The 14,081-nt window shown below is 39.1% G+C and overlaps 1 protein-coding gene across 1 annotated transcript in view; it reads right to left on the bottom strand.

Annotated features, from left to right (window-relative positions):
- The window catches only part of SNAP91 (synaptosome associated protein 91), a 62,408-nt gene that overhangs the window by 35,383 nt on the left and 12,944 nt on the right, over positions 1-14,081 (bottom strand). The window contains exons 3-8 of the mRNA XM_054279725.1: positions 7,924-8,066; positions 6,790-6,865; positions 4,885-4,987; positions 3,182-3,275; positions 1,907-2,018; positions 480-586 (exon numbers count right to left, since the gene is read on the bottom strand). Of these exons, the coding sequence (XP_054135700.1) occupies positions 480-586; positions 1,907-2,018; positions 3,182-3,275; positions 4,885-4,987; positions 6,790-6,865; positions 7,924-8,066 (635 nt within the window). The remainder of the gene's footprint in view (positions 1-479; positions 587-1,906; positions 2,019-3,181; positions 3,276-4,884; positions 4,988-6,789; positions 6,866-7,923; positions 8,067-14,081) is intronic.

Here is a 14,081-nt window from a genome sequence, read left to right as displayed (position 1 = left end):
AACCATGTAATATCCCTATTATCCACATAAGAGGATGATAACAAGGAGCAAAACCGGGACAATCTCACATTACAGTTAACTTAATGCTGGCTGCAAACACTAAAAGAACAGACTTTAAAAATCTGCATGCTTCTATTCCCAATTGCTATATCTTCCTCTAATGTTCAACCCTGTTCCAGAAGTATGCATTTACCACAGCATTTCTCAAAAATATTGGAACATTTGAAGTTATGTCATCTCTTAATTTAAGCAGGAAAGTTGAGCTTGGCTGCACCACAGAGACATGTAGAAGTCCTAAGCAGGCCTAACTATGAGACCTGAAGAAGCAGATCCAAGATCCAGATCCAATGGATCCAAGATCCTTTGAGACAGATGCTTAACAAGTGCAATTAATATTTTACATTGGTGCTAAACAAACAAACAAAAAATAATCACAAAATACTTAAGTGCTGGCCTCCAGAAGACCCAAAGCCACTTACCTCTGCAACTTTAAGAAACTCTGATACTCTGGTCATTCGAGTTAGAAATCGTTTGTAGATTTCAAGAGCATCTTTACATTGTCCCTTTTTCATTTCAAAAAATTTCTCTAAAGAAATAACGTGGTAAATTTCAGTTAAGATGTCTTACATTACCCTTATATCAGCAAGTCTTGTTTTCACAAAAATCACATATCAAGAATATGACACTACATTAACATTTACTACTTGGACATTAATCTAGTGGCATCTCTTGCCTAGTATAAGTATAGAAGTTGGGCTTGCTGAACTGCTGAAGATTTACATAGGCCATAAAATTGAACCTCAGCTAGCCACAGCACTGCCTGTGATGTCACTTTTTTAAAGATTGAAAAGTAAGCAGGTGAAGCCGATACTAATTCAAAATTCAAAATAATTAAGGATACATAAACACATACTAATATATGTCCTTTCCAAATTGTCTTCACTCCAAAGAACTGTGGTTTTTACTTAAGTAGTCCCTAAAGTCCATTTATGTCTATTATTAAATACAGCTGCCACATATTTCAACCCAAACTTACACTTCAAGTAGCAGTAGACAGTGAAATTCCAAATGAAATTTTATGCCTAACCCATTGTGTCATGCTGGTGATCACACCAGGCTGCCTGAGCTTCAGAACATGCTCACAGCCTCCTTTAGACTATGAAGGCTGATGGTAGGTAGGATTGTGGAGGGAATCCAGCTTTGGCAGTCATGCTTTCAGGCAGATCAGAAATGTTATTCAGGAATATATCACTTCATACAAGGCTATCACATAATGTTATCACTCTCTACAACTACCTAAAGGGAGGTTATAGCCAGGTGAGGGCTGGTCTCCTCTCCCAGGCAACCAGCAAGAAGACACAGCCAGGAAGGCTTAGGTTGGACATTAGGAGGAATTTCTTCACAGAAAGGGTGAGCAGGCATTGGAATGGGCTGCCCGGGGAGGTGGTGGAGGCACCAACCCTGGGGGTGTTTAAGGAGAAACTGGATGTGGCACTCAGTGCCATGGTATAGGTGATAATGTGGTGTACAGTCACAGGCTGGACTTAATGATCCCAGGGGTCTTTTCAAACCTAATTGATTCTGTGATATATAACAAAAGAATGTGGGCATCTAAAAAATGCAAAAGCTTCTAACTTTGCAGGGCATATTACACATGCTCACACAGCATTGTACATTTCTTTAAGCACAGATATGGTCACTGTCTTTAAAGTATCTTTTTTAAGGACATGTGATGATCCAGCTTCAGATAAATACTAATGTAAGAGGGTACAGCTTAAATTTTTCTCTCATTTCAGACTAGAAGAGTCAAGAAAAATTAGCTTTAATGAGAGTAAAAAACTGAAGCAGATCTGAAACTCATTTTTCACTCATGTATGGTATGTGAGATAAAAGCCAGGTTACTTACCTAGTAAGTTAATAACCCCATCATTGTAGCAAGCAAAAAGTTTGATGAGATCTTTAAACAGAAGCATGAATGCAGCATTTATGACACCATTTGTCAGTTCATTTGGATGAACCTGCAAATAAAATATCAGTTATTTACAAAACAGGTGTCAAATGCAAACATTTTGGCTTACATCAGGTATTTGGTGCTGTTACAGACAGAATCAAGCACTGAAGTTTTCATGCTAAGACACTGAAGAGAATTTTGATTAGCAGATCAAGGATTGCTTTCCCCACCACTCCAAAACAATCCACTATAGCAGAGGAGTATCCACATCAATAGGAAACATCTTAGTTCTGTCTCCTTCATTTATCATGAAGAAGAGGAAGGCAGAGATGCTGTTTACAGTTTTAATGAAATGGACAAAAGATATCAGTTTACAGCAGAGCTCAACAAAAACTTAGTCTATGAGATAATGTATTTGGACTAATGATGTCAAGATCCTTTCTCACATTAACTTGGGAAGAAAATATGTGCTTATTTATTTAAAAGGTCTTTCTTTTCTTAAAAATATCTCCTCTTCTGAGAGCACTATCACAATTCCTATGCCATTTAAGGAATGGAAAGCACAATGAGACATGTACTTCAAAGCTTTTCCTCTGAGAGCTGTAGTGGGCTCTTCCTTCCAACTCAAAATGTATCTTGCTGCCCACCAACAAGAGAAGAACTAATTCCTTCAAAAACCTCTTTGAAATGTTCCACTGTGGCTTCTACATCAACTGATTCCTGTTTTTATCCTTAGGTCAGATAAACAATCCCACCAGCATTCATAACATGATAAATATACTGTACACACTTATTTCTATGAACAGCCTAGATTAAACCAATTAGCCAATTTAGTCCACAGCTGAAAACCAGATGATGATTTTGAGGAAGCCAAACAATGTACATATGGTATTTTAATGGGGTTTTTCCTCCCCTCAAAAGAAGTTGGTTGCCAAGAGACAGAAAATAGTGTTCAGTCCTGCTTTGTCCATTTCTTCCTCCTGACTGATGCAGAAGATGAAACTCCAAGTTCTCTCTACAAAACCAAAAGTGCAAGCTTTACATTTCATGCATATGGGCAAGGGCCATCCTTGGCCACGATACCTCAGTGGGACACTGAAAAGGGGATTTTTTGGCCCTCACTAAGGGATGAGGAGTAAAGCATTACCTACAAGGTGAAAGGTGTTCATTATAATGCATCATTTATAAGTCACTGCCCAGTGTCAATACTGTGTCAGCTTCAATACATACATCAAATTCAAGTAGTGCATCAATTTGTTCCTGTAATATTGGCATACTCTTCAGCAGCTTTTCAGGAGCCATTGTTCTCATTACACCTTCAGCTCTGCAAGAGGGAATATAGATTAGAATCCATGCTGTTTCCTCTCTCCCTTCCCCCAAACTGATCTGTTGTCTAAAATTTATGCTTGAAACACCTATACCTCATTTCAAACCGTTTCAAAACCACAGTCTGATTCTCCTGCTTCTCATGTCATCGTGAGAGCTGGCATGAAAAATCCTTTACCCAGCCACCCTTCCTGACAGCAAATGAGGAAAGGTTTTGTGTTAGAGTGATGAATGCAAGAGATTGATCTCATTATGGAAAGATGACACTGGGAGCTTAAATGACTAACTAGAAATACTGTCACAGAAGTACCCAGAGAACTGATATACTTTGTGCACCAAGTTTATTATGAATAACTAATGACAGCTCATTGCTGACATGTCCATGGATGAGCAGCATTCCTTAAGTGTCATCCATAGTCTTATAACAGTCATCAAGCACTGTCATTTTTATCTCTGATGATGACAAATCTGCACAAACATCATTATGTATTGCCCTGTTCTGCTGCAGACATGTGTATACATATGCAGACTGGAAATGCATACCACTATTCTTACTTATTTTATGCTATATTCTGAAGAAGCACCTTGTTCCAAGCACCAGAAATAACAGGCATGGAAAGCCTTTCCAGGAATTTAGAGCAAGGCAGGAACAGTAGGATCCCCAGCAGCCCAAACTTAACTTCATTTAACACAAATGTTCAAGAGTGAACTTGTATGGTCCCCACTAAAGGAATGGCTTCCAGGTACATGGCAAAGCTGCTGTGGTGGACCCCAGACTTCCTGGCTGTTTGAGAAGCAGGAGAGAACAGCCTGGTAGTGATGCCTGCATTAACAGGTCAGAATCACAAACTGCAGAACACACCAGGACTGCCAGAAGGATCCTGTATGCAATTCATGATTAGCAGGAGCATCTTTAGTATGCCCTCCATCAAGCTGCACCTTCAGGGGGTGTTAAGCCACTTGCTGTGTGAACAGTGGTTCAAGAGAGCATCTAGAGCTCTTAATGTCCCAGTCAGAGCAGTCAGAGACCAGAAAAATGTCCTCATCAATACCAACACACTACTCTGGGCTGGGTCAATTTTATTTATTTTTAACACAGTTCTTGTGGGAAATAAAGCCAGCAGTTTACAGGCTTATTCTGTTCAGTTTATAACTGCTTGCTCTGTTGCCTGCTAATAACTTCAGGTGTTCACTTCAGGCTTTGTTTGCAATCAGCCATCTCTCTTAGGGAAAGTGTCTGGAGAGTAATGAAACATCCTAAATGTAGTTTCAGAGTGTCTCCTTCTCCAAATCCTAAACTCAGTCTCACTGCAGCAAAGTTTAATTAGGGTAAGATTTAAACCTAGCATTAAATGCTCCCAGTTTCACAAGGCACCTTACTTTGGTCTTCAATATTTGTCTTACTACCCAGAGTAAGACAAATACCCTCTCCTCTTTGGGCAATTTTTAACCAATTACAAGTACTTTAAAAATAAGGTTTTTCACTGTAGCTACACAAACCATATAACAACAAAGTCACCGAGAAACTAAAACTAAGTGTAATGCCACAATTAAGAATTTCATGGGTCAGACAACCTTATTAATTTACATATCTGAACTTTGCTTACCCCTTCTTCACTCTTGCAAAGTCAAATGCCATTTGTCTGTAGGAAAATGCTTTTTCATTCAAGTATCTACTATAACGCCTTATAAAGGTGGACATGTCATAACCTGCAAAAAAAAAAGTTTCACATTTTACTATTTAATTTTCATGCTTGTCAGAAATTCTTTGGTAAATGATAAGATACAGCCAACAGATCCCAAGATTCTAGGATTTCTGTTACACTGTGCAATTTCACATACAGAAAAGTCATTACAAGACATCTTTCAGCTTCTGAAGAAAAACCAGTAGTGGCACACCAAAACAATCTACCACTGTCCTCTGTTTCCAACAGATCATACAATGCACCAGTGGCATGGTTCCAAGGGAAACCTGCTACAGGCCCCCACATAGTTATGGGGTAACATTACTTGGTGGCCAAAAAGTTACCCTTCTATTAACAGGGGGAAAATACCAATTTAACAAAATGTTTTTACTGAACTTGAACTTGGTACATGACTTCCAGGACAAAGCTCAAGTTCAACTTAAACACTCTTGATGTTTCATATACGTTAGCCACTCTGACTCTTACATGGACCTTCAAAATCCCCCTGACTTGGTTTACCAGAACAAAGAAATCATGATGACATCCTCAGAGATTCCTGCCTTCCTTGAACTGTTACACCAGAAACACTCAAGGCACATAATACTGTACAAGGCATCTCAAACTTCAGTGACTTCCAAGCCTATGACACCTGAGCAGTTAGTATTACAGCCTATCCTCCACAGTTTCTTCCTCTAAGGCACAGAAATGTGTGCAGAAGGCAACTCATCTTCCTCTTCAGTTCAGGCCCCTTTTTGCTACCTTCCTAACAATCCACACCCCTCAATTTAGTCACTGATCATATTTTCCCTTAATATCTTTCATCATTAAGTATCCCTGCCAATTCAAGCATAACACTACCAAATCTGATGCCTCTTTATCTATGATACACTGTGCATTATCTATGAAATGGCAATCTAAGTTTAAAGAAAGTAGTGAAGAACACAAATGCATTTAACAAAATAATTGCTGGCAAACACCAGTGTCTTTGAGCATATATATAGACACATATATCGTGTTTAGCTTAGATGAACACACTCAGTATTTGTTTAGCTTTGTTCCTTCTGTTACCACATCTAAAAGATGCTCAAGTTTTTTTATGTCCCATGTCTACATCAAGAGATGAAATAATGTGGCATTGCTTTGAATTTGCCCATTATTGTAGCATGTCTGTAGTCTGCATACAATTTACAAGTATTCTCTGACAGCTGAAGAATTCTATTTTTCCTCTTTTCTTTTCTACCATGAAACAAGCTTTTCTTCTGTTAATTGGGGGCACAGGAAAATTCTCTAATAATTCCAGAGGGAAAAATAGAAAAGCAGGCTTTGTAATATTCAGAGGGGAAAAGTCTTTAATTTCTGCCTAGACTTTCTAAATTTATTACTCAAATCAAATCAAAACCAACCAGTTCTTTTGGTGCCAACAGCCCTACCACTAAGAAGTTATAGTTCATGCCTAAAAAACAGTGTCCCCAGGCAACTAAATTACTATTTAAGACTGAGTAAAATCCAAAATACTAAATGAAAAGTTATCAATTTAAACTTTTAACACCCATAAGAGTTAAGAAGACAGCTGACCCAGCCCAGATTTCAACCAGCACTTAAAGGATTTATACAGTTTCACCTTTTGAGTAAAAATATTGCAGGAAATGAGAAAAATTGTTCTGAAGTTGTTCAGCAGTTCATTTGTGCTCCTGTATTTATTAAGTACTTACAAAAAGGCTTCAGTAGTGCATTTTTATCTTATTTATATCTTATGAATTTAGGAGCAAATTAACAATAGTATCTTATTTAAAATCTTGTTAAGATTATATGCATAAGTTGGCTTACCATGAGATCCACTTTTGTCCAGAAAATTGCTGAGATTGAACAATGTGTTTCTAGATGCCAGGTACTGAATAAATCTCTGAAACACAAAGTAATTTTTCTTATCAAAGGCTAGAAGGCTTTGTACCTTCTAGCAGCAAGATTACCAAGTCTACTTTCAGAATACAACATGAAACCACTGATTTTTGTCTTAGCCTGCAACACCTTCCCCAAAACGTTTTGTCCATTCAGATTAATGACTTTTACTCAGAATCTCTAGTAAGTATTCTACTGTATATATAAAAAATAGATTATGTTCAAAACATAAAATATATTGTGAAAGGAGCAATAAAAAAATGTTAAATTCTCAGGGATTTGAGGGAGCTCAAGATTTATGTGCCTAAAAAGCACATATCCAGGCTAGTCCCAGACTTTTCAACCCAGAAGCCCTCAGGTTCAGCCAAGCTGAGGGCCTGTTTTCATAACAAGCAAAGCCCCTCATCAAACACAGGGACTAACAGCCTGAAACAGTTAGAGAAATCAGATGAGAACATTAACCAAAACTTGGAATGGAAAAATAGAGGTAAGAATTTACACTGTGAGAAGTTCATTGCATGAAAACTCTGCATGTACAGCCAGGGAGGAATTGTTTCACAGTCATACTGAAGTTCTTTAAATGTGCTGTCTCTTTTTATACAGACATACCTGTCTATACAGGTCAATAAAAAGCAAGGATAAGGATAACTTCATCTAAAAGACTATCAAGCTAAATTTACAGCTCTAGGAAGATTTTAACACTCATGCAGAGAAGGCTATTTGGATGGCAGTTTACACATGCCAAAACATCACATTTGACCTTAGTCAAAAAATCCCAGGTAGTATTTAATCCTGTGTAGCTGTTTTCAGATTCATTGCATAAATTGTCAGCATCCTGGCACAGGCTGCATCTTGGTCTTATGTTATGGTTTTGTAAATGGAAAGACAGATACACAGTCCAACTCTGCTGCTAACAGTAAGTTTTCTCTTCATCAAGAATCATCCTTGCCCTTTGTTCCCAGGTCCTTTCTGGTTCAGACAAGATGCCTCTGCACTACTAACACTTTTGGCTTGGAGTGTGTTCAGCGCCAACGTGGCCTTGAGAGAGCTGTTCACACTTACCTCATTGCCATGGACCATGAGATGATGTGTGGTGACTAAGGCTTTGAACACGACCACCCAGCTGCTATTCGTCGCTCGCTCAAAAAGCGTATCTGCCATCTGAGGGATATTCACGTTTGTTTCATTAGTTGCTTGGATCAAGTCTGTAGGAGAGACAAAAGGAAGGTGTTAAGTGCTACAAGTATGATAAAAAGTTTACAGCATGGCAAAGTTCTCAGACCACCAGGCTGCAGGCCATGGTTGTGGCAAACAGCAAGTTCAGTGCTTACATTCCACATTCAAAAAAAAGAAACCAAAATAATAACAACAACAAAAACCCCAAACTGAGATTATACTAGTACATGCTGATAGCAGCAGTGGTCTAACTCTTTCATCCAAAAACAACAGTTTTCCAACAATTCTGTCCTGAGCTATGACCAAACATTGCTCCATCTTTACCCCAGATGAAGGTAGGGTGCGCAACATCATGTGACTTTACTGCCTGCAGGTTTTTAAGTTAATTGTCACTGTTCGTTACCTCTGAGTTAGAGAAGTAAGTACTATTGAATTCTTCAACTACAGGTAACATGTCCAGCACACTGAACCCAGTCAGCAAAAAGAGGCATCACCAGAAACAGATACTCTGTCATCCCAGAGATTGTTTTAATCAGCAAGCTCCAGCACACCTCCTAGAGCTTCTACAGACCCAGGAAGCAGAAGAGTGCATTCAGGCATGCATTAAGACCTCCTCAACAGCAAGAAAGAACACAAGGAATGACATTAGTTTCCACTGAAGCAACTGCACCTCACATTAAGAATAAGTAAACTTGCACAGAAGAGTGCAAGAAATTATGTTGAGCAGTTAAATCATAAAAAATGGGGCAGCAAGCTTTCCACTATCCTCTATATCCCTCAGGATCTGTGGTTCACTACATCCCCTGTTACCTACTGACTGCAGTTTGGCAGCCAGCGATTACCTTCTACAAGCTATCACCTATTTTTGCGACACAGCTGGAAACTGCACACTGAAACTGCATGACCAAAACCTTTGGGATGCCAGACACAGCCCTAGCAAGACTCATGGAGACAACTTCATGCAAGACAAAGAGTACAAAACACAGATCTAACTGTAGGGCTGAGGCTTAAAACTGGAAGACCTAAGCAAAAAAATTTACAAGTTTAACTACTAGACCAAGCATTATCTGAAATTAAAATACTCATCGTTTACTTTCTCTCAGAGGAATGATTGTTAATGATTTCTTCCATATCCCCAGAGTAGAAATTTTCCTCCAATTGTTGAAGTCATTCAGTCATGACAGATATTCTACCTCGAAAGCAGACAGGATATTTTGTGACTGCTCCTTGCACACCTAAACTACGTGAGTCTACAGGACTCCAATTCACTTGGGCAGTAGGGTCACCACTTGGCAAACTTCCTTTCTCTCCCCTACATAATCCCAAGCAATGGAGAGCATAAATGTCGCTAGGAGTGGAAAGTCAAAGCTCAGAATTCAACTACTGATTGATTCTGCCTTTGCAGGATAGGAAAATTCCAGAGGACAAATCTGTCTAAATAGATCAATGAGTCACATCAGGGACTGAGACCCACCTGGTGTGTACAGAAATCCACACTGCTGTACCAGAAGCATTCAAAAGTTCAGGTTTTGGTTGGTTGGTTGGTTTGTGTCTTTTTAAAATTCCTGGCATGCAATCTTTATGGGTTTTTTACCTTCTATTACAAAGACTTCATTTATTTAAGATCCAAGAGATCTCTAGCTCAGAGTCACAAGCTTGGGAAAACCATAGTGCTTGCCTGCATATGAAATTGTCTATTGTATGGGCATAAAAGCTGCAAGTTGTCCTCAGCTTCAGGCCAGGGGAATGATTTTCTGGGATGATACAGGAGACAAAAATTATGTGATCCATTTGCCAAGTTTGAATTGAAAATTTATGTTGTCATGGCATTTTGTTGTCTTGGTAATAGAAGATGGAAGTTTTTTGCAGAACACCTTCTGAAATGTGTTTACTTCTATAACCTCAGTAATACTACCCTTGAAGAAGACAGTTCTGCAGACAAAGTATTATAATAGCAAAGCCACGCTATTGAATGACAGCAGTTCAGGATCACAGAGCTCCAAGAATTCTCCTTGATCTTGTGGTACAAACAGACCAATGATATTTTATTCTGTACTGCTGATTAATGCATTATAGAAGAGAGTGGTTTGTAAAAGCCTAGAAGCAAGTCACAAGTGGCTTACTCACTGTTTACCCCGCTCCAAGATTTTACTGCAGGTGACAGCATTTGTCTTATTCATACAAGGAAATCCATCAAATTTGTCAGCTTTCAGTCTTGGGCTCCGGGATGTAGATTTCTGTGAAAGAGCGATGCTATAAATTGTGTATTGGTGCACTTTGGATAATGAAACCCCAGAGCAGTCCATCCACAGAGATGCTGGCAATGGAGACAACAAGGCACTGCTATATGATGCCACATATCACTGCTTCTGAAGTCACTCAGTCATTTCTGTCTCCTCTCCAAACTGCTGGAGGGTACAGCATCTCAGTCTGAAGCTCTGAATGTTTTAGGACATGAGTAATTATAGTGTGCAAAATAGAGAGGCATGATTAAAATTAAGTCTACTACTTTCAGTGCACAGAAAAGAATTAAACCATGCATGAAGATGTCGCTTGTCATCTGAGGCCAGAAAAAGGAGATTGGGGTGGGGGAATAATTCTTGCAGAGCTGTTTCCTATTTAGTCACACCACAAAGATAAGGTATTCAAATTTCCTGGGTTTCTTTTCCCAGTATCACAGAGTCACAGCTTAACCAGCAACCATCAGCATCTGGAATGAAGCACCAGCACAGCTCACTTTACAAAACTGAGCAGTGGGGTTTGGTGGCCAAGCTAAATTTTAAAATAAGAGTTGGAAAAAATAATTTTACTTTAATGTGGTAAGGAAGAACAGATACAAGGAAGAATAAATCATATGCAGGAAAAAAATCTAGAAACCACATTTTCAAAATATACAAATTCAGACATTTGCTGGGTGGACAAGAGACAATAAAGATTAGTCTTCCAAGGAAATCACAGGTACATTTGCTAACACAAAACAGGCAATTTTAAAAAGAAACAGATGAAAAACAACCCAACAGAAACCATATGAGCAATCTTGCAAAGTTGATTCCATTTGGGGCACACACAAGTAGGGCAAACAAGGATTAAAGGTACCTTCCTGAAGAAGTTTCTGCTACTGCAGGCATCCAGTACACTGACAGCTAATCCCCAAACCCACTGAGCTCAAATACAAATTACAAGCACAGTCAGAGATCAGAACTGTACTGCAGCAGCAACAAGTGCTCCTACCAAAAATTTCACAGAAGTGAGGTAACTGGAGAATGAAGACCTATATATGCTTTATTTGAATCCATTTGTTTACTGTGGGACTAAATCACAATTGCCAAATCACAATATGTGCTTTCTCCTACTTCCTCTCTCCCCATTTTCGTAGCTGCTATTTTAAAGACTTCTCCAATTAAAGATACTTTTAAAAATTATAATTTTACTTCAATATACTTTTTTAGTTAAGCTTTGAGATGGAAAATTGATGGAAAATCAATGCAGTAGAAGAAATAAATGGTTATCAATTCTCTGACACCGTAACTTAAATCTAAACTGCAGTCTTTAAGCTCTTGGACAGGCCAATTTTTTCACCCTGACTTAAGACAACTGCAACTTAATAATACTTTTAGGTTTGCTTCTCTTCCCTAATTCACACCTCCATTAACAAAAAGAAAAACCTGCCAAAGAGAGGAAGAATGGTGGAGGGTTCAGAGCCCACTAAAGGATGGGACTAGCTTTAGTGTTTGTTAAGGTCATAAGGCAAAAAAAGGGAACAGTAAGAACGTTTCAAAGGTTTCAGAATTTCAGATTCTTTCAATTTCATTAAAAACTAGTTTCTAGTTCTTTTTCTTAATGAGAGAGATTATACCATACTTTAAAGAAACTTCTAGTCCTTTATCTTTCCAGATGATATTCTGGATCTGGGCAGGGCTTTTTTCCTGTTTTGTTTTGCTCCCCCGTGCCCTGTCCCCTCCCCGCCAAATTCTCTAATAAGCAGACCTGGGATTTCCCAGTTCATGATTAATTATTCACAATTTACATTTCAGTATGGAGAGAAACAGCAGCAGAGCACAAGACCTCTCTGTTCAGAGAAATATCAGTGCCAACTTAAGAGCAGCTGTCATTCCAGACTGAAGTAACACACAAGCTGCCTCAGCATCTGAGCTGTGTCATACATTCAGTTCCTAAACTTTGCCAAATCTCTCCAGCAGTAACCCCCTTACAGACCCTCCTCACTACTACTCAAATGCTACGATAGACTTCAGGAGTTTTTTTCTCGCCTATAAGTATTTAAATAATGCCTTGAACCTACTGAAAAGGAAATGCAGGATTGTTCCAAATCCAAGCTAGTCAAGAACAGAAAGAAGCAGCTCAGAGTAAGAGTTTACAAGCATCAACTAAGAAAGTTAAGTAGGCAAGTAGGAGTAGAGTCCCTCCCCTGCAAGACAGAACTGTATTAGGAAGCTACTGGAGCACTGTGCTAAGCAAGGCAAGAGCTGAACTTCCCCGTCTGCAGAAACCTGACCACAAAACCATATCAGAAAGCAGAACAAAGTTACCAGTTTCTGCTTCTACAACAATTGCTCATAAGAACATCAGCTAATTTGAATGTTGTTGTCTTCGACTGTCAGGCAATTCCATGGAAAAGAGTTTGAATTTGTTTCTGAGGTTATCATTTATCATTTATTCTTTTCACTTCCAGCATGTCCTGTCTACACAAACGCACATCTTGGTCTGGCTTGTAACAATGACCCCAACAGCAGCACATGCTGTCTCCTCCTTCCTCCCCAAAAGTCTGCCTCAAGGGTTGCTGTATCTCACATTGATGCCAGCAAGTCAACCTTTTACCAAAGCCCAGCATCTTGCAGATATTGCCTTGGAACTTCCATGCCTGTGCCAACTCAACACACCTAAACACAATCTTCCACTGAGCATGTGCTCTCCAGGTATTTTACACTCCCAACAATGCAGCTGTAGCTCTCAGGGGTGCTACCTTCCTCTCTCCAGCCAGACTTCAAATAAATCCTACTTCCAAAATAAACCTCAGACTCTCATGAGGACAAATACTTGCAGCAGACCCTGAAGTTTGAGAGGTCACAACAATCAGTCTTCGAACCACACAACAGCACCCCACACCAAGACAAGCTTTAATATACTGTTTCTTCCTCTCTGCCTACTCACAGGCATATTGTACTACCCAAAATATTAATTGTTTTGCAGAACCTATCAATCACATGAAGGGTCTGCAGAGAGACAGGGTAAATGACTGAGTACTAGCAAATTTCCCTTGAAGTATCCTCCAATTTCATAGCCTGAGATTTTAATCAACCTTAGAATCAACTTATTACCTTACTGCTCCTTTTTAAATACAACAGTGCATCACCTCCTATGTTATCAAATACCTCTTTTGAAACAAAGTGGAAAATCTACTGCCCATACAAACTGCTGGATTTTATTCCAACATGCTTCCATTTGGTTTGCACCCCTCTTTAACCAACATATCATTCAAGATATTTGGCTTTAAGTCATCTGCAAAAATCACCCTAGCTCATTAGGAGCGTTACATCAGTTATGCTGCACTTAATTATTTACATGTATGGATTTTCCTCCTGAGATGTTCAGGTTCAGCTCACTTGGAAACAGGAGATAAAAGCCAACCATCAGATGGTCTTCTACTGGATCTAAAAGGGTGCAACTACAGCAGCTCTCTCTCTAATAAAGGGGGAATAAGCTGTCTCTCTAATAATGGGGGAAAGTGTGATTACACTGTTAAAAACAAAACAATCTTGCTTTAAGCAATTCCTTCAAGTTTCATGAACTATGAATACTTTTTACATAAAAGTTCCCAGAACTTAGAGCTCCACTGCTTCTGTGCACTGGGAAGAACAGTGTGCACTACCTTTAATGTTTACATTGGAGTTCTCTCAAGGAGAGTAGCAGAACTGACATTCAGGCCAGCTGAGCTGCAGAAGCTCAGACTCTTGTGAGGACAAATACTTAGAACACAACTTCAACACAAAGGACAAATACTTCAACACAAAGAAGTGTTAAGGAGC

The sequence above is a fragment of the Melozone crissalis genome, unplaced genomic scaffold (assembly GCF_028551555.1).
Source record: "Melozone crissalis strain CALT ecotype California unplaced genomic scaffold, PUWL_Pcris_2 ptg000027l_1, whole genome shotgun sequence".
NCBI classification, from domain to species: Eukaryota; Metazoa; Chordata; class Aves; order Passeriformes; family Passerellidae; genus Melozone; species Melozone crissalis.
Note: the sequence above shows the minus strand (reverse complement) of the source record. Positions and strands in the feature narration are given on the sequence as shown.